Genomic DNA, 24,981 nt, shown 5'->3' on the forward strand with positions numbered 1-24,981 from the left:
TTAATGGGTTGGGCCCAGGATCCCTTACGGACTGCCTGATTCCTGCCCAGTCACCAAGTTCTCCGGGGAGAGTCTCTGTTGGCAGTCCCGCATGGCGCAGATGCATGGCTCATGTCCTGCAGAAGCCATGCATTCAGAATTGTGGGCCCATTTCTGTGGAATTAGACAGGGGGCCCTCCCTGCTGAACCTCAGGTGCTTGACAAAGACCTTACTATTTCAGCAGGTGATTTAAGGACGTCTTCTGTGTGTGTGTGTTTATTAACTTTAGTGGATCTTACCCATTATATGGTTTTAATTTTTACATGAGCCCTTTCGGACCTTTGGTAATTAAGCTCAATATAAATATTTTCAATAAATAAATACCCGGAGGTGCCAGGAATTGAACCTGGGGCCTTCTGCATTTGAAATATGTGCTCTAGCACTGAGCTGCAGCCCTTCCCTCTGCCGCAGGCCAGATCCTTCCATCTTTGCTCAGGGCCCACTTGTCGGAGAAAGTACAAGTGAAGACAGACGTTACTAACCCCACTCTTGCTTTACATGCATACCTAGCAACCCGTCTTGCTCTTTTTGTTTCGTAAACAGGCTGTTCGTTTTTGGCTATTTCAAAACAACCGTTATATATTCAGAGGTATATACGTTGCATCGCATGGAAATGGACTGCCTTCAAGTCGATTCTGACTTATGGGCAACCCTAAGTGGTTTTACCATTGCCTCCCTCTGAGGCTGAGAGGCTGGGACTGGCCCAAGGTCGCCCAGTGAGCTTCATAGCTGTGTGGGAATTTGAACCCTGGCCTCCCAGGTCGTAGTCCAACACTTTGCGGCTAGTGAGGATACGTGCGCTAGCCAGTAGGTGCCTTCCTCAGCCCCCTTTTTCCAGTTCAGATGGAGCCACGCTGTAAGTGTCTAGTGTAGATGGGGCCTCTGTCACACTTTAAAAAAGAAACAGACCTTTTATGCGGTTAGGAAAGTGATGGGGAGATGCATTGAAATAAGTGGGATGAACAAATGGTTAATGGGAAGATGTGTAACCCGCCCGCCCCTCCGTAAGCAAATCAGGATAAATGCAAATTGTCATACAATTTCCCTGCAAACAAATGAGAAGGAATGCTGAATAAAGGCCTCCGTGCCAGCCTTGCGCAAGCAAATCTGGATGAATGCCCAATAAATAGGTCATCTGGAGAAGCTCTCTATTCCTCTCCCTCTATAGAAACTTCTCCCCAAGACATATTTCCCCTGCAAACTACAAAGACCCAGGCACCTAGCCTTTCCTCACCGAGATCTATTTCCACCCTCCTTCATCCTTTCCCAGCTCTGCCATCAAACCAAGCCTCCTGGCTGCCCCAACCAAAGCCTAATGGCACTAATTGGCATCTCTGCAGTCAAGGCGGCACTTCAAAGCTTGCCCCCTTGACCATCTTTGTGGGGTGGTAGACAGTGTGTGTGGGGAAACGGGGAGGTCCACGGCCAGGGTTAAGTAAATTTTCCCCTGTGCCATTTCCTTCATCGACGGCGGACCTGCTGAAAAAATTCTGCCCTCTGCAAACAGCGTCAGCCTGCTTGAAACGGGTTTGCATCTCTCTGGGTGGTAGATTTTTGCTTTATGGAAATTGACAAGGGACCTATTAAAGCGGTACTGAGCCTGGAAAGGAAGCTGGCTCCATGCAGTTAACAGAACACGTCTGAGGATGTGGGACAGATCACAACAGCGGGGAACTGCCTGGGATGGAAGCTTCTAAACTATGGAGGCAGCTCTGGGTGTGGGTGTGGGTGCATGTGCGTGCGCGCGCATGTGTGTGCATGTGCACGGCCATGCGCTCACATGCAATCAAAATGTGTAAGGAGAATGATAACGGATGCCTGGGAAAGTTAGGCCAGATTGCCTGTTGTCATGGATACCAGATGATATTTTCTCGACTGTTTTTGTGAGCCAACGTTGCTGGCAGGTTCACGTTTCAGCTCTCAAAGAAAAGGAACGGCAGACAGAAAGCCGTGATGATGTGAGGAGAATGAAGCAGAGAAATCAACATACACAAACGGACGGAATCTGTTGTGGGATTTGAGTGTGCTGGTTGCAGCTCTGGAGGGGAGGGGGCTTCTTGCCAAGGACCGCCGAAAAGGGGGAGAGGAGATGGGGAGGGGAGGGAGGACCAGAAGTTAGTAGCCAAGGGGCAGGGGGCGCTAGGAGCCCCTCCGCACAGGAAGCTCTGCTCAGCCTCCCACAAGTTTTAGCGGATGTTTGTGGGGAGCAAAGCACCAACACTTGCAACAAGTACCCTGAACCAGTGGGGGACGATACGCAGAACGGCAACCAATTCTTCTCTCCATTTCCTTCCTTAGCAAACCACTTGTTGACATGTTGATCACTTTTCTCTGGCTTTACTTCCTTCCTCCTCCGAGTTAGTTAACTTGACAGTGTGTGGGAGTGCTGGCCTCGTGACTTTCTCATGTATGCTTGTGCCCAGAACGGCTTTATTTCCCAGGAGTGATAAACCTTCAGGTTCTTCATTCTTTCAACCCTCCAGCGTTACCAGACCACTTATTTCAGCACTCCACTGTGATATATACCAAACTCCAGGAGTTGGAAGCCTTTGGGAACAGAAGCCAAACGTTCTGAAACCACTGGGTTTGGAACGGCCTATAAGAGTGTTGGACTACGACCCGGGAGACCGAGTTTCGAATCCCCACACAGCCACGAAGCTCACTGGGTGACCTTGGGCCAGTCACTGCCTCTCAGCCTCAGAGGAAGGCAATGGTAAACCACCTCTGAATACTGAGTGAAAATCCTATTTGTAGGGTTGCCATAAGTCAGGATCGACTTGAAGGCATTTCCATTTCCATTTCGTTGGCCTGGTAGCTACATGTTGCACTTCAACCAACTGAACTCTCGGGGGTCAGACAAGAAACTTTCCCAGCCCTACCTGACAAGGGCAAGGATCAAATCTGGGACCTTCCACCTGCAAAGCAAGCATTGTACCACTGAGCTGCACAGCCCTCCCCCCCCCCCCGGCTTGCTACTGCTGAAGATCTTACTATACACGGCCCAGGCATTTTAGCATGTGTTTTAATTGGCTTTTAAGTATGTGTTTTTTAAATTTGTATATTTGTTTTTATGTTTTAATTGTAAACCGCCCAGAGAGCTTCAGCTATGGGGCGGTATACAAGTGTAATAAATAAATAAATAAATAAGCTAGAACGAGAAATTCCAACTCCAGGAAATAAGGGTCTTACGGCTTGATCCTTCCCATTGGCTGACCAGCGGCTGTCCAGAGTTTCATACCTGTAGATGCCGTTGGGGGTTGAACCTGGGACCATCTGCATGCATTGAGCTACGTCCCTTCCCCAATAGGAACATACGAAGCTGCCTTATACAGAATTAGTCCATTGTTCCATCTAGCTCAGTGCTGTCTGCACTGACTGGCAGCAGCTTTCTAGGGTTTGAGGCCAAGGTTTTCCCCAGCCCTATCTGGAGATACCATTTGGTACTGACAGGGGCGTAGTCGTCCAGGGTCTCAGGGGATCTTAGACTCCTTACTTTTTGGGGGAGCAGGATCCCTTTGTCTCCAGCATCCTACGAACCAATCACATGAAATGAGAGTCTTTAGCCACTGAGAAGAGTCTTCTAACACACTTCTTTGTCCTTTCCTGCTGATTGGAGCCTATCAGAGTGAAATGAGGTGAATCAGCCACTGAGAATACTCTTTTCAGTAGCTAACGCTCTCCTCTTTTATGCTGATTGGCTCCTAGGGACATCTGTTGTTGTGGGAAAAAGTATTAACAAGGATCTCATTCTCAACCTGGCAGAAAAAGAAAAGGAGGGATATGTCTGTGTGTGATTATCGTGAAGGGACCCTACACTTCTGAATTAGCCACTGCATTACTGGGTATTGAATCTGATACCTCCTGCATGCTCCACCACTGAGCTATGCAAAAAATCCCAGTTTCAATCCCCAGCATCTCCAGGTAGAACTGGGAATATTCCCTGCCTGAAATCCTGGAGGGAGAGCCAGTGTGGTGTAGTGGTTAGAGTGTTGGACTATGGCCTGGGAGACCAGGGTTCAAATCCCCACACAGCCATGAAGCTCACTGGGTGACCTTGCGCCAGTCACTGCCTCTCAGCCTCAGACGGAGGCAATGGTAAACCACCTTTGAATACCGCTTACCATGAAAACCCTATTCGTAGGGTCGCCATAAGTCAGGATCGACTTGAAGGCAGTATATTTACATTTTTGAAATCCTGGAGAGCCACTGCCTGTCAGTGCAGACAATACTGAGCTAGATTGGACCAAATGTCTGACCATTTGGTATTTAAGGCGGGTTTCTATGTTCCTACGTCCAACTCATAAATCCCTTGGGACAAAGGCCTTTGAAAGCAGTTTTCGGGGATTTATTTATTTATTATTGATTGATTGATTGATTAGATTTATATCCCTCCTTCCTCCCAGGAGGAGCCCAAGGTGGCTATGGGGATTTACTCCCTGTGCCTCATAAATAACATCATGTCAGGTAGCGGCTCGTGGTTTGAATGTACAGCAGCTGAATGCTTTCAAGATGGGCCTCGAACACTTCGGGTTGCCAGGAATTCACACTGCGCAGGGAAAGAGCTTAAGATCTGGTTTGTTGCTGCTGGTTGGCAGTTTTGTTTTTGGGAACGAACGGCGTACTGATGGAGCGCCTGGCAGGCAAAGGAATTGGCCGGGGACTCTGAGAACAAGCGACGTTCAGCTCAAAAAGACAGAGCTGGCTGATTTGGGGGAGAGAGGTAATGTTTTTCCCCTAGTGGCTAACAGAATCAATAGACCATGAATCCAAATGACAACGGTCCAGGATTATGATGCGATAACATGGTGAGTCCGATATTGTGCCACAAGGTCGGGGAAGCTCTGGCCCTCCAGATGTTGTCGGACTCCAACCTCGCATTCTCCCTGATCTTCAGCTGCGCGGGCTGAGGCTGATGGGAGTTGGAGTCCTCACGGCGACAGGCACGTAAAAGTTTCAGGTATTCGCGTGGGCTGCTTCGCAACTCCGAAGAAGGCACTTCTGTTCCAGAAGGTGCGGAGCTGCAATCCACATTAATAGCTGGCACTTCTGAGAATTTGTTTCTTTTTTTCCCCCTGTCTCTCCACCCAACCGACCTCGCAGGGTTGTTGAGAGGATAAGAACGGAAAGGGGAGAAGTCTTGACCTCCTTACAGAGGCGGAATATCAGTTAATTGCAAGCTCTTCCCGTATACTTTGTGGTTTCTAGAAGCCCCTACAGCAAACACAGGGTTTGTGAATCTCTTTGTGGTGCTGGGGATACAGGTGTAAAACCTTAACCTTCGACCCAGCATTCCGTTTCAGATTTGCATCTGGCATATGCAGATACGCTGTCACTGAACGTAAAAGCTTCATTTAGCTAATGGCTGTTGATCGGCCCCTAACCCTGGAGATGTCTATCTAGACAGATATATCTCATCTAGAGAGAGATCTCTCGATAGAGAGGCAGTGTGGTGTAGTGGTTAGAGTGCTGGACCAGGGAGAACCTGGGATCAATTCCCCATTCAATGGTGAAGCTCCCTCTACGTGACCTGTCTTTTTTGTTCTTAATAAACATCCTAAAATTTGGCTGTTGGGTGCATTTGTGCCAAAACTCTCAGGGTTATTCCCGCCTCTCATGTGCCGAGCCATTTTTATTGTGCTGCGTGTGTGCCTGAGTCGGGTTTGACAGAGAAAAGCAAGCCTAGTTTGGTCTCCGGAGAGGGGTGCTATCTCTGCTTCCTCTTGTATTGGGGATGCCAAGTAACATGGATTGCCTTGGATCCCCAGAAAGTTCCCCCATCCAGGGTTCAGGGGGCATAACGTAGTTAACTTCTGGCATGACTGGTCTACCCAGACTGGCAGCCATGGAAGGAACGGGGTAAAAGGTTATTTTTTACATCAATCTTTATTAATGTTACACCATTCTTAAACATAAACATCATCCAAACATCATGTATAAATCGTAGAACATTCACAAAATTAAATACCCAAAAATAATTTAAAATAAACTCATCTTTTGTTGGTGTTACTGCGCATTTACGGAATTCAACTTTTCAAGCCAGGATATTTTCATTTACAATTTTCAGTATGCTGCTTATTCTTTCCCTTTTCTTTTTGGGCATGGGATAAAGAGAGGGGGGAAACCTCAAAGTGCCTTGCCAGGGAAAACCCAGAGGAGAAAACGAAAGTGCTTTTCTTCTTTTCTTTAGAAGTTTTGAAAAACATATATTCATCAACAATCTAAACAATACTACTTTACCCCATTCCCCCCGCCACATAAATCTTCCCTCTTCCCACCTATTCAACATCTTCCATATTCCATTGAAATACACCATTATAGAGTCTAAGGAGAATGTTAACTTAGCCATAGTCTTTTAAATAGAGTTGGTACTTGAGAAACAAAAGTGTTTTTATTTACTGCCCGATGAACTTTGGGTAGAAATAACCCTTTATCAAGGGCACTCTGTAAAAGCAAACATATACACAGCATTAAAAGTTCAGTTTTATTTTGTATTATTGTCTTTCTTAGTTGTCCCCCTTTTTTTCTCCTTACTGATCAGAACTTTTGCAGCCAGTGTTTAGAGTATTATGGAATTGTTCATGTTTAACAGATCAATGTACACATAGATAGATAGATAGATTATCTATACTTAGATCGTATAGATCCAAGTCCAATGATATATTTGTTAAATGAGAACATCCAGGAATGGCCTCCGGTTAGTAACCAAGAAATTATGTACCTAATTTCAAATTTGAAACCCAATAAAGCCCCCGGACCAGACAACATTCCACCTGAACTTTTTAAATCCAACGCAAACTGGTGGGCGCCTGTACTTGCCTCATTATTTACACACATTGACTCAACATTGGAAGCGCCAGAAGATTGGGGACTTGCTACAATCGTTCCTATTTATAAAAAAGGACCTGCCAATGACCCGGCCAACTACAGACCGATCAGTCTGATCAATATAATCAGTAAACTGTACGCAGCTCATCTCCATATAAAACTAAATGAATGGCTCGAACAAAATAAGATATTAGCTATTGAACAAGCAGGATTTCGTACCAAACGATCAATTTTTGATCATATTTTGGTATTGCATCACCTAATCGACAAATATGCAGCTAGAAAAAATGGAATCCTTTATGCAGCATTCATAGATCTAAAAGCTGCATTTGATTCCATATCTCGCCCCCGTCTCTGGTCGAAATTAAATTACCTCGACATGGACAGACGCCTCCTGGCTTTAATTCAGGGTCTCTATAGTAATACATCACTACAAATAAGATGCAGTGCTAAGGGCCATTTATCTAAGCCAGTCCCAACATCTAAAGGCGTCAAACAGGGCTGTGTACTTGCGCCTGTTCTATTTAATATTTACATCAATGATATAGTAAAACAGCTAGCATCTGTTCCTGCCCATTCTCCTATTTTAGCTAAGAAATCAAGGAACATTTTGTTATATGCGGACGACGTAGCTCTACTTTCTCGAACTTCTGTCGGTCTGAAACGTCTTTTAAACAGCCTGGTAGATTATTGTTCTAGCGAGCTGTTAACAATAAATGATGAGAAATCTAAAATAATTGCTTTTACTCGCAAAAAGATAAACTATCGCTGGCAGATACAGGGCCATAAAATAGAACAAGTAAATTCATTCAAATATCTGGGATACGTATTCCAAGCGTCAGGTAGCTGTCAGTTCCACAATAAACTTGCGGTCTTAAATGCACGAAGAACGATGAAAACTTTGTTGGCATTCTTCTTCTCCAAAGGTGGACAAGCTTTCCTACCAGCTACAAAAAGTTTTAATACCAAAGTAATACCTCAGCTGACCTTTGGTTCCCAAACGAATAAAAATCTGAAATTCAATGAATTTGAATCAATTCAAACTATTTTCTTGAGGTCAATTACGGCAATTTCTTCATGTATCCCAAATAACATATTGAGACTGGAAACGGGAGTATTACTAATTGAAACTAAGATCTGGCTTTTAAGAACCAACGCCTGGTTAAAACTTATCTTTGACCTATAGGACTTGCTCCTGATATCCTAAGTGATAACTTCCAGTCGCCATGGGCGGATCTTGTAACTGAAAAATTATTAAAAATAGGTTTTTCCACCCAATATGTTCTTTCCCTGGAACATGATGCTGCCTTAGCAAATATTCGCCAGCGCTTGAAAGATTTAGACTTTCAACAACAGCTAGTCCTAGTAAAAAATCAAAGGCATAATGCCAAGTTCTTTATTCCAATGTCCTATTTAACAAATTTAGAAGTGCCAAAATATCGCAAAGCCTTTGCTTGGATTAGAATGAATACTCTCCCTTCAGCTGTTATGGATGGTAGATTCTCTAAAATCCCATATAAAGATAGGTTATGTCCCTGTGGGGAAAATGCCGTGGAAAATAACACACATGTCCTTTTCCATTGCACCATATATAGGAATCTAAGGCACCAATTAATTACTCCTTTACTGTCTGGTCTCCAGCATAAAAATGAACAATTCTGGCTAGAATATTTACTAAATGACACATCACCAAAGATAACTGTACAACTAGCAAAGTTCAGCTTTATTGCGCAAAAATTAAGAAATAATTTTATAAAAATTTCCTAGACCAAGTTACTGCGATTTTAACTTTGAAGACATAATGAATGATAAATTGTAATTTTCAGTAAACTTTATAAAAAAAATTTGTTTTTATACTCATATAACATTTTATCTATTTTACCTCTATTTTATAACATGTATATGTATAACCGACTAAACTTTGTATCCAATACTATTGGACTATGTTGTTGTCAGAATATGTTGTTTATAATGTTTTCATGCTGACCATATGGTCGTAATAAAATCTATCTATCTATCTATCTATCTATCTATCTATCTATCTATCTATCTATCTATCTATCTATCTATCTATCTACATAGGTTATTATTCATGGTATGGTTGATAATTCATGTTAATGCTGTGTATATGGTTGCTTTTACAGAGTGCTCCACGGCTAGGAGTGCCTCTTACCAGCTTCAGCTGGTAAGACAGCTGTGGCCATTTCTGGATTGAGATAGCCAGACCACTGTTGCCCATGCACTGGTAATCTCCAGGCTGGATTACCGTAATGTGTTCTGTGTGGGGCTACTCTTGAGGTTGGTCTGGAAGCTGCAGCAGGTGCAAAATGTGGCGGCACGACTGCTCACTAGGGCACCCCACTACTAAAAGTATTGCACATGTCACCCCACTACTAAAAGTATTGCACTGGCTGCACATAAGCTACCGGGCCAAGTTCAAGGTTCTGGTTTTGGTGTACAAAGCCCTATGCAGCTTGGGACCAGGCTACCTGAAAGACCATCTTACCCCTTATATACTCAGATGATCACCGCACTCTGCAAGTGAGGGCCTCCTGCAGATACCGTCTTACCAGGAGGCCCGTTCTGCACAACATAATAATAATAATAATAATAATATTTAATTTGTTTGTCGCCTATCTGGCAATTAGCCACTCTAGGTGACGTACATTAAAATGAGATAAAATACAAAAATTCAAATGCAATCACATAATAACAATAAATAAAATATTGGACAGTCATCGGTACATATAAAAACAGTTATAATAGCAGTTATAACATAGGAAACGGACCTTTAGTGTACTGGCACCGACCCTTTGCAATCCCCTCCCCTTGAATATTAGACAGGCGCCATCTCTGTTGTCTTTTCGGCGCCTTCCTCTGAAGATCTTCCTCTTTCAACAAGCCTTTTAAGTGGAAACCTCATCCCAGTCTGTGTCTGTGTTGGAAATGCTTTTTGAGATGTTTCTAAAGCTTTGTTGTTGTTATGTGCCTTCAAGTCAGTTACGACTTATGGCGACCCTATGAATCAGTGACCTCCAAGAGCATCTGTCATGAACCACCCTGTTCAGATCTTGTAGATCTTTTTAGATGTTTTTAAAGATGTTTTGTTGTAATATATTTTAATGTCTGTTTTTAAGATGTTTTTGAGCATTTTTAGTGTTTTCGTTTGCCGCCTTGGGCTACTATATCCCTGGAGGGGATATAAATTTAAATTTTAATAATAACAAGAATAAATAGTAATAATAGTAATAATAATGGTAATAGTTATTCCAGAGTGGCAGCGCTGCTTTCAATTTCATAGGAACGTAAGGAGCTGCAGTATCACCTGCACTGACCGGCAGCAACTCTTCAGTATTTCAGACAGGATTCTCTTCCAGCCCTAACTGGGACCTTCTGCATGCTCGACCACTGAGCTATGGCCCTTCCTCTTTATCAATGTGTAGCATTTTGGTTTTTATGCTGTCCAGGATTGAACCAGAGCTTGGAAGATTACTTTTAAAAAGTAATAAATTACAGTTACAATTACATGGCCCAAAAAAGTAGTAATTACCGTCACAATTACAATTGCTCTGAAAGTAACTGATTACTTTACTTTTCCTCCAAAGTAATCACTACAATTACATTTCAGTTACTTTAAAAAAAGTCTACAGGGTGCTGGCCTTGGCTGCTGCGCATCTAAGTAGCCTAAAACAACATTAAAAATAAGCACACACAGAGAGTGTGTAGTAAAATAAAGTTTTTTATCTGTAACATTAAGAGAATGGCATAACAGAATCTCACATCCCTCCACCCCACCCCCAGCAATGATGATACCCCAACACACATATTTGTTGTTGTTATATGCCGTTAGGATGATTCTGACATATATATATTGACTCCATTGCCATATATATATACCCCGTCTCGCTCTCCACCTCCTCCCTCAATGCCCCCTAAGCACCGATAGAGCACGAAGGAAGAGTGACGCTGCACAGCAGCCCAATTTGAAGCACATGATTTTTATCCACAAATCAGAGGAGCAGAAGACTTTCCCTGCTCCCCCCCCCCAAGTAATGCCCAAAAGTAATCCCCACACAGCCATGAAGCTCGCTGGGTGACCTTGGGCCAATTGCTGCCTCTCAGCCTCAGAGGAAGGCAATGGTAAACCACCTCTGAATACCGCTTACCATGAAAACCCTGTTCATAGGGTCACCATAAGTAGGGATCGACTTGAAGGCAGTTCATCATCATCATCATCATCATGGAGGAACGTTGGCAGTGGCTGTCCAGGATTTCAGGCCGGGTCTCTCCCAGCCATAACTGGAGATGCCAGGGATAGCGTGAAAAGCAGATGAGCTATGAGCCTTCCCTTCACTCTGCAAAGAGACCCTTTGGCTCGTTTTTTTGTATTCCTCCAATGTCTCCATTCGCTCATTTTCATTGATTAAAAAAACACACCACCAAACCCCAAAGCCTCTCCAAAAGTGATTTTGATGGGCTCGTACATGTCTATTGCATGGAGATGCTTTTTCCCTGGTGTCTTAAAGATGTCTTCCTCCACAATAGGACACCAGGCAGAAATTCACTTGATGTGGCTCCAGTGCATACAACTGCATTGCGTCTGCTTTTGGGGCCACACAAAAACTCACGTGCAGGAGTGTGATGCCACACAGAAAAATATCTCAACATCTACAGTCACGTCAAGGGCCCTTTGGTTGTTTTTTTATTGGATTCATGACACACTTGTGCATTTGTGGTTTCTAGCAAATTGTTTCAGTTCGGTAAGGTTAAACACTACCATCGCTGGGGGTGGGTAGCAAAACCTTAAGAACGACTGCTTTAAGTTTCTAAGGATTTTGCTTCTTAAGTCAAAATACCGGTTTGATTGATTGACTGGCGTCTGGGGCGCAATGGCAAAAACGGTGATCGCAATTGCAAAGCTCCTTGCTAGTTGTTGTTCTTCCCACATCTCTGGCCTGGCAGTTCTCAACCCCCCCGTCTCTTCCAGCCATGAAAGCTGATCGGAAGCGTTTGAAGGGGGAGAAGGCCGACCTGGTGAGTCAGATGCAGCAGCTCTACGCCACCCTAGAAAGCCGGGAGGAGCAGCTACGGGACTTCATCAGGAACTACGAGCAGCACAGAAAAGTAAGGAGGGAGGCCTGGGAGGTTGGGAGGTATTGGCCAGTGGCCATAAAGTCAGCCATGGCAAGCGATGCTCATGGAGAATGGGTCCTCCAGTGGCCTTGGGAAAGTCCCAAGGGCCAGGTAGAGAGGCCTGGATAGAGACGTATTCGGCCCATGGGCCTGAGGTTCCCCACCCCTGGTTTCGGGCATTAAGGCTGATGGTAACCAGGCCTTTGAATCGAGTCCAGAAAGTAGCTATTGCAGTTGGAGTCACTAGGTGTTCTAGTTTATTTCTAGCTCTTTGGCTTGTATGCTTTTATTTCACAGGAATGTAGGAAGGTGCATATAATGAGGCAGACCATTGGTCCATCTAGCTCAGTATTGCCAACATTAACTGGCAGTGGCTGTCCAGGGTTTCAGACAGGAGTCTCTCCCAGCCCTACTTGGAGATGCCCAGGATTGAACCTGGGATTTTCTGCATGCCCTACCATTGAGCTGCAGACCTTCATCTTTGGATATGGCTTAGTATAGGAGTGGGCACGCTTCAGGTTGACGGGATCTACTTTGCTTTTTTAAAAAAAACTAAGCCCACCAACCAGAGCCAAGTTCAAAAGCACTAGAAATTAAGGAATCCTAAGCCCAGGAACTTGTTTTGGGCACCAGAGCTGAGCTCGCAGTCCTGCCACAGGAAAACAAAAACATTCTTGGTTATCTCATGCACCACCATGGCCAAGCTTTCTTAATTTCAGCAGTTTGATTAGCCTCTAGGTTAGAGTACTGCAATGCTTTATGCGTGGAGCTGCCCTTGAAGACAGTTCAGAAACCACAGCGGGGGCAGAATTCAGCAGCCAGACTGCTCACCGAGACAACTGCACTGGCTACCAATTAGTTTCCAGGCTCAATTCAAAGTGCTGGTTTTGACTTATAAAGCCTTGTACGGCTCAGGACCCCAATACCTCAAGGACCACCTGACCCCATATGAACCAACCCAGACCCTGCATTCGGCATCTGAGGCCCTTCTTTGTGTGCCATCTCCAAGGGAAGTGCTAAGGATGGCGACACAAGAACGGGCCTTCTCGGTGGTGGCCCCCCGCTTGTGGAACACTCTCCCCAGTGAGGCACTCCTGGCACCATCATTATCTATCTTTAGACACCAGGCAAAAACGTTCCTCTTCTCCCAGGCATTCAGCTCTTAATTTTTTTGAGGGCTTTGGAGGGCTTTTGACATAGTGGCCTCTTTTAGGGGGTGGGTTGTTCCACCATCTTATCTATGTATTTTTATTATTATTTTACTTTTTATTTGTGTTAGTTTTCTGTCGGGTTTTAATCTTTGGGTTCATTTGTATGAAGAAAAGCAATTCATAGATTTAATAAATGAAATAAATAAATAATTGGAGGCGCGGTTGTCTTTTTGTTGTCGCTGATGTCAAACAATTGGGAGTCAGAAATCCTTGCCAATCTATTGGAAAACACCCAGTGATCTGCCAGTTGATCCACATCTACCTTATGCCTGCCCCAGATGAGTAGAATTTAGGCGCTCTGGGGAGTGGGAACCATTACTAATGCTAATAATATTAATTCAAGTTGATGGTGTGATGGCAGGGTTCACCAGCATGGCACCAATTTCCCCACCAATACCTCTTACGGTGCCTGTGAAAGTGGAGGGGAGTAAATATCCCTTCAAAAATCCAAAATGCACAAGAGACGGTTTCCTCTTCTGGCTCCATTCCTGTTTGCTCAGCCTGGCTCAGCCTCTCCTATATTGAGCACACCCCCTTTAAAAAAAAAAAGATGTTTTGTTTTATCATAGAATCATAGAATAGTAGAGTTGGGCCTATAAGGCCATCAAGTCCAACCCCCTGCTCAATGCAGGAATCCAAATCAAAGCATTCCCGACAGATGGCTGTCCAGGTGCTTCTTGAATGCCTCCAGTTTTAATATGCTTTTAAGGATGTTTTGTTGTAATATATTTTAAAGTCTGTTTTTATGATGCTTTAAAATGTTTTTAGTGCTTTTGCTTGCAGCCCTGGCCTCCTGCTGGGAGGAACGGTGGGATATAAATTGATTGATCGATCGATTGATGTATATCCCACCCAGTAGTAGCCCAGGGTGGCATAAATCTAATAAATAAACAAAGAAAGAAACAAACATGCCTGCATTTCATTGGATGCTAGGTTTAAGCAGCCAGCCTTCTGTGCATGCCGGAGAGGTGCAAATAACTTTTCTCTGTGAGTGAGCCTGGCGGTGGCTAATGTAGGTGCCTTTTCCCCACTGATGGGGCAGCTTGACATAGGGGGCATGGCCATGCCGTTTTGTGGCCCAGTCTCTTTCTCCACTCTTTCAATGTGGCAGCCATTTTGTGTAGTGCCACACCTCCTACGGCAGCCATTTTGTGACCGACACCCACAATGCTTTCTCAAAAGCCCACTGGCCCAAAGTGATTGATGGCCCCTGTTGTTACGGGAAGATTAGAGGCATGGAGTGGGTAGGAAACTGACTCAAACTCACCCCACTTTACGTCTGCATTCTGACTCTTCCCCCCAATATCAGGAAAGTGAAGATGCGGTCAAAGCTCTTGCGAAAGAGAAAGATCTGCTGGAGCGAGAGAAGTGGGAGTTGCGCCGGCAAGCCAAAGAGGCCACGGATCACGCCAGTGCCCTTCGGTCGCAGCTGGACCTGAAAGACAACCGGATGAAGGAACTGGAAGCTGAGCTAGCCATGGTGAGTGTCTCCATGCCAGGGGACAGAGTTTCTCCATGGGACCCTTGCCATTCCCAAGCCCCAGGAAAACAGCATATTGTTTGCTCCACGTTGGAACTGCCATCTGGTTACCACGTGCCATGCTCAGAGCAGCACACAGGTGTAATGCAGCAAATGGCATCCACAACAGGGGCAACTTTCGTCAGAAGAATAGCACAGTTTGAATATCATCTAACCTTGTGGAAACAAATCAGGATAAATGCTCCATCTGGAACATTCCATATCAGCTGGAGGGGTCCTAAATCCAGTCTATACTGAGCATTCATTCTGATTTGTTTATGGGGACATTATATGATGCTGACGTTCCCGATTTGCTTGCGAGATGTTTCAGCATCTTCCTGATGGTCATTCACTGACCATCATTCACTGACCCTACACTTTCATGCATTTCCCTGTTACTTTCCTTACCCCATAAAAGTCCATTTCTTTCTTAAGGTGGGTTTGTCATGCTAGGGGGACAGAGCACTTTGATCGGCTGAAATTGTGCACACCTTAAGTTGCAATGTGAGATCCCTTCCACAAAATACTGACAGTCTGGAGACACCCTATAATATGTGGTACAAACAGGAGGCATCCCAGATCCTCACAACAGAGGCACATTGGAAAAGTGAGAAAGATGGTTTGTGTGTGAGAGACCTGCTCTAAGCCAGTATCTAACTAAGTGGAAATTAATGAGCTACCTAAATTTGTTACGTCCACTAACTTTCATGGGTTTGTCTGCACCAGAGATGGGAGAGAAATTTGATTCCGTTCACTTTTAAAGGCAACCCTACCTAATTCACACTTTCCGAAACAACATGAGAGCCGAAACACATCCCTCCTTCAAAATTCGACCTTGTCTGATTTCAACAAGCATATAGATAGAGGTGATCCAGTGGACATAGTGTACTTAGACTTTCAAAAAGCGTTTGACAAGGTACCTCACCAAAGGCTTCTGAGGAAGCTTAGCAGTCATGGAATAAGAGGAGAGGTCCTCTTGTGGATAAGGAATTGGTTAAGAAGCAGAAAGCAGAGAGTAGGAATAAACGGACAGTTCTCCCAATGGAGGGCTGTAGAAAGTGGAGTCCCTCAAGGATCGGTATTGGGACCTGTACTTTTCAACTTGTTCATTAATGACCTAGAATTAGGAGTGAGCAGTGAAGTGGCCAAGTTTGCTGACGACACTAAATTGTTCAGGGTTGTTAAAACAAAAAGGGATTGCGAAGAGCTCCAAAAAGTTCTCTGCAAACTGAGTGAATGGGCGGAAAAATGGCAAATGCAATTCAATATAAACAAGTGTAAAATTATGCATATTGGAGCAAAAAATCCTAATTTCACATATACGCTCATGGGGTCTGAACTGGCGGTGACCGACCAGGAGAGAGACCTCGGGGTTGTAGTGGACAGCATGATGAAAATGTCGACCCAGTGTGCGGCAGCTGTGAAAAAGGCAAATTCCATGCTAGGGATAATTAGGAAAGGTATTGAAAATAAAACAGCCGATATCATAATGCCGTTGTATAAATCTATGGTGCAGCCGCATTTGGAATACTGTGTCCAGTTCTATTTGCCTCATCTCAAAAAGGATATTATAGAGTTGGAAAAGGTTCAGAAGAGGGCAACCAGAATGATCAAGGGGATGGAGCGATAAAGGTTGCAGCATTTGGGGCTTTTTAGTTTAGAGAAAAGGCGGGTCAGAGGAGACATGACAGAAGTGTATAAAATTATGCATGGCATTGAGAAAGTGGATAGAGAAAAGTTCTTCTCCCTCTCTCATAATACTAGAACTCATGGACATTCAAAGAAGCTGAATGTTGGAAGATTCAGGACAGACAAAAGGAAGTACTTCTTTACTCAGGGCATAGTTAAACTATGGAATTTGCTCCCACAAGATGCAGTAATGGCCACCAGCTTGGATGGCTTTAAAAGAAGATTAGACCAATTCATGGAGGACAGGGCTATCAATGGCTACTAGCCATGATGGCTGTGCTCTGTCACCCTAGTCAGAGGCAGCATGCTTCTGAAAACCAGTTGCCGGAAGCCTCAGGAGAGTGTTCTTGCACTCGGGTCCTGCTTGCGGGCTTCCCCCGGGCACCTGTTGGCCACTGTGAGAACAGGATGCTGGACTAGATGGGCCACTGGCCTGATCCAGCAGGCTCTTCTTATGTTCTTATGTGATGCTGTTTTCCAGCCAACCAGTGTTTACAAAAATATTATGGGGAAATGCATGTAAAAATGCATATATTAGTGAAAACAACATACAAAAATGTTTATTAGGATAAATTGTGTGCATTAGTCAAAGCTGCAGACAAAAATGTATTTATTAGAAGTCTGCACTAAAAGGCTGAAGAAATTTCATGATGATTTTTTTTTAAATCCACGAATTGCTGCAACAACGTGGAGAACGAAATCTAAGATTAGAAAAAAAAAAGAAATGCTGAGGGAACTAAAATTGGGCAGAACATTCCATCCATAGTCTGCAATAGAGGTGGGCAGGAGGCAACTGTACCTAATTCAAACTTTCCGAAACAACGTAAGACCCAAAATAGAGCTACATTTACACTTTGCTGAATTTTGCAGTGTGGTTCTCCAGCCAAGTCACGTGGTACAAAAATGCAAAACTGGGTAAAGTCTGCACAAGAATGCACACTTTTGTGAAAATAACATACAACAATGCATTATATTAGGGAATATTGTTTTGCAACAATGCAAATATTAGGCAAAGTTGCATGCAAACATGCATATATTCAGAGAAATTCACACTAAAATGCTGATGTTACAAATTAATGTAGAAACATGGAGAATTATTGTTATATTCATTTATATTCCACTTTTTCCCAAAACTGGGACTTACAAAAATTAAAAGAAATGCAGATAAAAACCTACAGAAAGTTATCGTCAAAATGTAATTAAACTATCCCTAGAATTAAAACCATTTAAAGCATATGCATTTCAAAAGCCAAAGATAAAGATAAGTAGATCAGCACACTCTTAAAAGCCCTTGTGGTCAGTTCCCAAAAGCCTGTCGGAATATAAAAGTTTTCACCTGCCGGCCGAAGGACAGCAAGGAGGAAGCCAGACTTTATGGCCTTATAGAGGCCCCTTCCAACTGTATGATTCTGTGATTCACCCATCCCTGAGTGGAATACAACCCTGTGTGTTTTCCATTGCTTCTCTCAGGCAAAACAGTCCTTAGCGACGTTGACGAAGGACGTTCCGAAGAGGCATTCTTTAGCCATGCCTGGAGAGACAGTGATCAACGGAAATCAGGAATGGGTGATGCAGGCTGACCTCCCGCTCACGGCTGCCATCCGACAGAGCCAGCAGACGCTATATCATGCACACCCCCAGCATACAGTAGACCGGCAAGGTGAGTTTGCTTCCTCTTCTCTATCCCCATCCCATTATGCCTCACCCCCGATTCCGGATCCTCTTCTCAAATGTGGCACAAACATAATGTCTTCCCCACTCCCTTTTACCTTCACAACAACCCTATGGGGTAGGCTGGGCCAGGAGACAGAGAAAGAGAGAGGCTAGCGTAACCTCACTGGGTGAGCTTAACATAGTGAAGATCTGGCCATGCTCCATGCCATGTGTCTTTTGCTGCCAAGACTCGGTGTTTGAGCTCCAGAGAACCTCCCCCCACGCGTCCACGTGGAACGGTGATGGTGATTCACCCTCTCCTCTCTGATGATTGCTTTTCAGCGGTCCGAGTGAGCCCATGTCATTCCCGGCAGCCTTCCATCATCTCCGATGCATCGGCGGCAGAAGGTGACCGGTCGTCCACGCCGAGCGACATCAACTCGCCGCGGCACCGAACGCACTCACTCTGCAATGTAAGGCGCCTCTGCAGGTCATTGGATGTTCCTAACACTGTTCTTACATGCTGGCTTGCTTTGCTGGCTTGCGCCTGAGCTGTCTCCTGCGGCCGGATGCTTTGCTGTTGCTGTTGCTGCTGCTTTTTAATGCATAGAATTAAAAACGGGATCTGCAGCAAAATATTGCAGTGTATCCCCACCCACCTCTAGAGAGTGTTCCTGCTCAGAGCTCCTTGGAACAGGCATGGAATGTTCTGGGGGCTGGGGAGAACATCCCTGATGTTGTCCTTTGCTGTGCTAAACCGGTTTGGGGGCTGACTGTTGGGGAGGGGACAGAGTCTAGAGACTGGAAAACTGCAAGGATGAGTATGCTTTTTTAAAGTTCATGACATGTACCACCCGCTAACCCTAACCCTCCCTTCATCAGGCTGTTAGGGGCTTGAATCTTCTCTCTTCACCTCCCTCCCCCACCCCAGGCTTCCACACAACTTCTAGTTTTTATTTTTTCCCTTCAGTTGCCACCTCAGATATTCCATATGTCCCAGAAACTCACAGGTCCCTGATTTTGGGGTTTATTTCAGTTGTCCTTTTCTTTTACAAACTTAAATGTTACTGTCTTCCTAGAGAATCCTCCAAACGTGCTATAAACCACTACCTTACGTTTGCGTCAGGCCCTTTTTGCTTTGAAACTGGATTGGCACGCAACCACCCAATGTTGTTATTAGAAGGAAGGATTCTTCCAATGTTTACCGTGAAGTTGTTTTTGTTCTAAGCTGCCTCGGGGTTTAAATTAATAGAAAGGCAGGGTTTTTTAAAAAATAAAATAAAATAAATAAATTGGCACTCCTGAAAGTGAGAGAGAAAAGGGTGGCACACCCTTTGGTGGCTCTAGCCTTGCCCGCCATTTGCTTGGGTTCTCCAACCCCTTTCCTGTGCCAGTTAAAGATGTGTCTCTTACACGTCAACCCACAGAAGCTGTCGTTTGCCTTCTAGATAAAAGTATACAGGTTAACTGGTTTATTATTATTAGGGAAAGGTTCACATCGCAGCCAAAAATGCAAGCAGGGTTGCATCCATTGTTGGCCCTAGTCAAAGGAGACCCACTGAAATTAACGAACATAACTAACTTATGTCAGTTAATTTCAGTGGGTCTACTCTGAGTAGGACCCAGTTGTATATAACCCATATCCAATGCAGACGACAGGGAGATGATTAGACATTTATCGACGGCAGCCAGATTATTTATTTAGTTCTAGGAGGGGAAATGATCAACACACCAGCCATTGAAGAATAGCTATTTAAGGATCTGGGATATAGTTTATATGGCTAAACTCACTGATATTATATGACTAAGTTACGGAAAACAACAAAATGACTCATGCATGCAGAAGTAAGAGTTTGTTTCTTCATTACAGGAACAGTAAGGCACAGACAACAGATCAGCTGCATGCTGTGTGTTGAACAGTCTGATTAATCTATATTATTATTATTATTATTATTTATTTTTATTTTCTCCTTTTTCTTCTCCTTTATGATGTCTGGAAAATCCTCTTAAGAGAATATAGGAGCATTCATTCATCCACCAATTTTGGAGCACCTAAAAGGACAGAGCAAATGTGAAATGTGGATGATGTGCTTCCTTAAATTACGATATTTGCATTATTCTCACCATTGTCTCATTGTTTTATCGTTGTCTTTTTGGTATGGAATATTTGCATTTATGGAGAAAGAAAAAACAAACAAGTGAACAAGCAGGAATAAATATACAGTTTTTTGGGAAAAAACAATTGGGTACATAAGACGGAGATGTTACAGTCACGATGTAATATGGTACCCAAGTTCTTCCAATTTGGAAAGAGTGTTGGGTTTGAGTTTAGCGAGTCAGTTCAGTAAGATGTTCAAATTGGGAGTCACTGTCTCAACTTGGCAACCTCCAGTTACGAGTCACAGAACCACAGGGCTGAAGTGGGGTTTGTGGGCCATCTAATCGATCCCCTTGGAAAACCCAGGCCCAGAACATCCTCAACAAATGGCTGCCCAGCCTCTGAAGATCTCCTGCGGGGGAGAGCCCATGGCCCCTCTAAGCAACTGGTTCCATTCTTGGACTGCTCTTACCCATTAAGAGGTTTCTCCCCGTGTCCAACTGCAGTCTACCCTCTCTTAATTCAGTAGAGGGTGGTCCATTAGGGCAAATGGAGCAGTGCCCCACTAACCTCCATCTGCCTTCAGCCAGTCGCCTCCTGCCTGCTTTCTTTCTTACAACCAACCAGAGGGCAGCTCTGTCTGTCATTGCCCTAGCTCCACCTACTGTTGGCTGCCTTGCCTCCCATCCTCCCATTGGATACCTGCAACCACCAATGAAGCCCATTAGTTCTAGCCATGCCCTTGGGGCCAGTCCAGGACAAGGCTTTCACCTCTCCTATGGGACATCCTTACAGGTATTTGAAGGGTGCTGTCATATCGTCCCCCTGCCCTTCTCCAAGCTAAACATACCTAGTTCCTTCTAAGTTGCCTTGTAGGACATGTCTTCCATACCATGCCCTCCTCTGAACCTGTTCCAATGTGACTGCATCTTTGTGACGGGAGGTCTTCTCTCAATCTGGAGAATCCAGCATCTAGTTCAATTCAGTTTTGTTTTGGTTTTGAGTTGTGTCCTTAAACGGAATCCCGTTTGTGGTTTTGTTGTCCGTTTGACAGCATTCCAGCTTGCAGGGACCAGAGGTACACAGTGGTGTCTGGCGCCCATTGGAACTGGTAGGGCAGAGAACAGGGTGCACAAACAGAAGGTGGGGCCAGAGCCAAGGACAGGCAGAGCCAACTCTTCCTAGTGACGGCTGAGTTCTATGAGGCCAGCGCTGAGACTGAGGAGGAGGAGGCTGATAGGCAGCACTGCCCCCTATAGTGGTTGTCAGTAAGAAGGCAGAGAGATGGGTGCTGGCTAACAGCAGACCGAGGTTGGTGGTGCAGTGCCCTATTCACCCTAATAGGCCAGCCTCCACAGAATGAGCCAGTCTGATCTGTTGAAAGCATCATGGTGCTCTCCACCTTGAGAACCTGCAGCGTCCCTCTTCATTTTTAGTGGCCTGGCCTTTCCCAGCAAAGTATAATGTATCTTGGGGAAGGCACCAGATGAGATTTGGTTAAACCAGAACGATCACTAGAAGCTAAAATGATGAAACTAAGGTTATCATTCTTTGGACACACCATGAGAAGACATGATTCACTAGAAAAGACCATAATGCTGGGAAAAACAGAAGGGAGCGGAAAAAGAGGAAGGGCAAACATGAGATGGATTGATTCCATAAAGGAAACCACAGACCTGAACTTACAAGATCTGAACTGGGTGGTTCATGACAGATGCTCTTGAAGGTCGCTGATTCATAGGGTCGCCATAAGTCGAAATTGACTTGAAGGCACATAACAACAAACAGCCAGGCTCTGAGTTATATTTCTGCTCCACAGCAAGCTTATGCTTCTCTTTCTTCTGGCAGGGGGATAGTCCTGGACCGGTACAGAAAAACTTGCACAACCCAATTGTCCAGGTAAGAACTGGGTCCTCCTCTATGGGACAGAGCAGTGTGGAACTGAAAGCCAGTGTGGTGTAATGGTTAAGGTGTTGGACTGCAATCTGAGAAACCAGGGTTTGAATCCCCACTCAGCCATGAAGCTCATTGGGTGACCTTGGGCCAGTCACCTACCTCACAGAATTGTTGTGAGGATAGAATGGGGAGAACCATGTACACCACCTTGGAAGAAAGGTGGGATATAAATATAAGCTAAAATGCTAGAAGCTAAGATGATGAAACTGAGGTTATCATACTTTGGACACATCATGAGAAGACCTGATTCACTAGAAAAGACAATCACGCTGGGGAAAACAAGGGGGTAGAAAAAGAGGAAGGCCAAACAAGAGATGGATTGATTCCATAAAGGAAGCCACAGAACTGAACTTACTAGATCTGAACAGGGTAGTTCATGACAGATGCTCTTGGAGGTCACTGATTCATAGGGTCACCATACGTCGTAATCGACTTGAAGGCACATAACAGCAACAAAAGCCTACAGAGAAGAGCCCAGGCCTGTTGCCTCTTCCCCTCCCCTCTTTTTAAGCTTATTTGTTTAAAAAACAGGGTTGTAGCTAACCAAGTCCTACACAGAGTAGACCCACTGAAATTAATGGATCTAGTTTAGTTGTGTCCAGTGATTTCATTGGGTTTGTCCTGAGTAGAACTAGTGTTGGCTGCAAGTGACTTTGTTTACGGGGCAGCTGTGTACATCAGCCGCAATCATACAATAATGTATCAGTTCCTCACTGGCAACTGCAAGGCATGTTAGGAAGGTTCTGCGTTTAAGCTCTTTCCTTCGCCCGTCTTCCCTGGCACTAGGGACAGAGGAGAAATTCGGTTCAGTTCACATTTAAAGGCAAACTTACTTAATTGGCACTTCCTGAAATAACAGGTGAACCAAAACACAGCCATCCTTTGAAATCAGCACTTCTCTGAATTTTGCTATTCAGTTCTCCAGCCAAGTCATCTATACAACAATGTGTACATCAGCATTATTTATTATAATTATTTATTACATTTATATCCAACCCTTCCTCATTAGGAGCCCAGGGCGGCAAACAAAAACACTCTAAAACATTTTAAAAACAGCCTTTAAAACATACTAAAGCAAAACATCTTTAAGAAACATATTAAAACAAAACATCTTTAAAAACATATTTTAAAAAAAGCTTTAAAAATATCTTTAAAAGCAGTTCCAACACAGACGCAGACTGCAAGGATGCATGTACTGGGGAAAATAACATACAAAGGTGCATTGTATTCAATTGCTTGCAAAAAATGTGTCTGTATTTATTTATATAATCTATTTGTTGCTTTTCTTCATAAAAATGAGCCCAAAGTGATGTACAATGTATTAGGCAAAATTGCTTGCAAAAATGTGTCTGCAAGGAGAAATTCACACTAAAACACCGATGAATTTTCACGAGGAAGTTTTTTTAAAAGAAATAAAATCTCAAACAGATGTGAAGAACTGAACTTAAGACTTGAAAAAACGAGGCACTGTAATTAATAGATTTGCCCACCCCTCGCTGGCGCTGCCGCCACCCCCTCAGAAGTTCGCCCTCATTGATTCCTCATCGCCTGCCGGCTTTCCGTGCTGGGAGGTGGAAAATAAACCAAACCTTCTCCTTTTTCTCCTCAGTCTCTAGAAGACCTTGAAGACCAAAAACGGAAAAAGAAGAAAGAGAAAATGGGTTTTGGATCCATCTCCCGGGTGTTTGCCAGAGGGAAGCAACGGAAATCGCTGGACCCCGGGCTCTTTGATGGTACTGCCCCCGATTATTATATAGAGGAGGACGCCGACTGGTGACAACCTGCCCCCCTGCTCCTGCTTCTGGTGTGCGTGCGTGTGTGGGAGTGTCTGTGTGCGCAAGCAAAAATGCCTCTAACCGAGCCTGGCGGATCGTGAGCCCATTGCCTCGTCCGTAACCCGCTGTACATAAATCCCAAACAGTCCTCCGTGTGAAACCCGCCCACCCCATTAACTGTTGTCAATGGAGCGATGCCAGTTGTGTTGTGTAACCTTCCTTGGTTCTGTTCTGGGGTGTCTTTTGTTTTTAATTTGTTGGGTCCCTCCTGCTTTCCCTGTACATTTTATTTTCTTTCCTTCTATTTTTTTTGGGGGGGGGGCTTTCCCCCTCCCCCTTCTTTTTACGAAACTTGAAAAACTTGAAGGACTGATGTGTATTGTAAATAACGATGGCGAGAACTATTGTGCACTGTGTGCTTGTAAATGTCTTCTGTCCCAAATGCTCTTCTTTCCCTCTCCCCCTCCCTTTATGTGCCCCATCCCAAGATGCCATCTGCATCTCACACGTTTTTGCCAAGATGACTGCCAGAAGGGGAAAACCGCATCCTGTTTCTATGGGGTAGACCCAGTTTTGGAAGTCAGTTTACACCAGGGATGAGCAACTGTCTGTCTTATGGGCGAGAGATCCAGCCATCAAATTGAACTTATTTCAGCCAGACTAGGGATAAACGTTATTATTTGTTACATGAATGTGGGGGTTTTCCCCCCTAAATATAAATGGCAGGTGTGGGACCCGCAGTCTGGATCAGGACCCCCGATGTGGAGTGGGCTGGCTTAAGCCCTTTGCAGTCTAGATCCAGGGTGAGAGCTTCCCTTTCAAGGCAAGTAAGGAGACACAAGGCCTCTGATCTGGATTAGATCCAGAGCTGGTGGGGATAAAGGATTGAAGCCCATACCCTTCTCACCAGGGTCCTGATCTAATTTGGGCATCACCACCCCTGCACACCTTCTATTTGCCTACGAAATAAACCCCGCACATTCTTGCCATCGCTGGCTATGTGGATGACATCCCAACTATTTTGATCCCTTTCGAGGGCTCCTAGTGACCTTACTAAATCTGACTGAAGGGGTTGCATTCAG

The 24,981-nt window shown here is 44.5% G+C and overlaps 1 protein-coding gene and 1 long non-coding RNA gene across 5 annotated transcripts in view; one reads left to right on the plus strand and one right to left on the minus strand.

Moving 5' to 3' along the window:
- The window catches only part of KAZN (kazrin, periplakin interacting protein), a 262,989-nt gene extending 238,685 nt beyond the window's left edge, over positions 1-24,304 (plus strand). For 2 of the 4 annotated variants that reach the window (XM_061600847.1, XM_061600845.1), the window contains exons 3-8: positions 11,853-11,989; positions 14,519-14,689; positions 17,888-18,077; positions 18,413-18,543; positions 22,017-22,067; positions 23,734-24,304. In XM_061600847.1, the coding sequence (XP_061456831.1) occupies positions 11,853-11,989; positions 14,519-14,689; positions 17,888-18,077; positions 18,413-18,543; positions 22,017-22,067; positions 23,734-23,901 (848 nt within the window). In that variant the 3' untranslated portion in view covers positions 23,902-24,304. Of the gene's footprint in view, positions 1-11,852; positions 11,990-14,518; positions 14,690-17,887; positions 18,078-18,412; positions 18,561-19,940; positions 20,064-22,016; positions 22,068-23,733 lie in introns of those variants that run through there. The other 2 variants (XM_061600843.1, XM_061600846.1) reach the window with 2 other exon arrangements.
- The window catches only part of LOC133372354 (uncharacterized), a 29,070-nt gene continuing 23,635 nt past the window's right edge, over positions 19,547-24,981 (minus strand). Inside the window, exon 3 of the long non-coding RNA XR_009759478.1 lies at positions 19,547-20,122. This is a non-coding gene — a long non-coding RNA (uncharacterized LOC133372354). The remainder of the gene's footprint in view (positions 20,123-24,981) is intronic.

The sequence above is a fragment of the Rhineura floridana genome, chromosome 18, assembly GCF_030035675.1.
Source record: "Rhineura floridana isolate rRhiFlo1 chromosome 18, rRhiFlo1.hap2, whole genome shotgun sequence".
Classification (NCBI taxonomy): domain Eukaryota; kingdom Metazoa; phylum Chordata; class Lepidosauria; order Squamata; family Rhineuridae; genus Rhineura; species Rhineura floridana.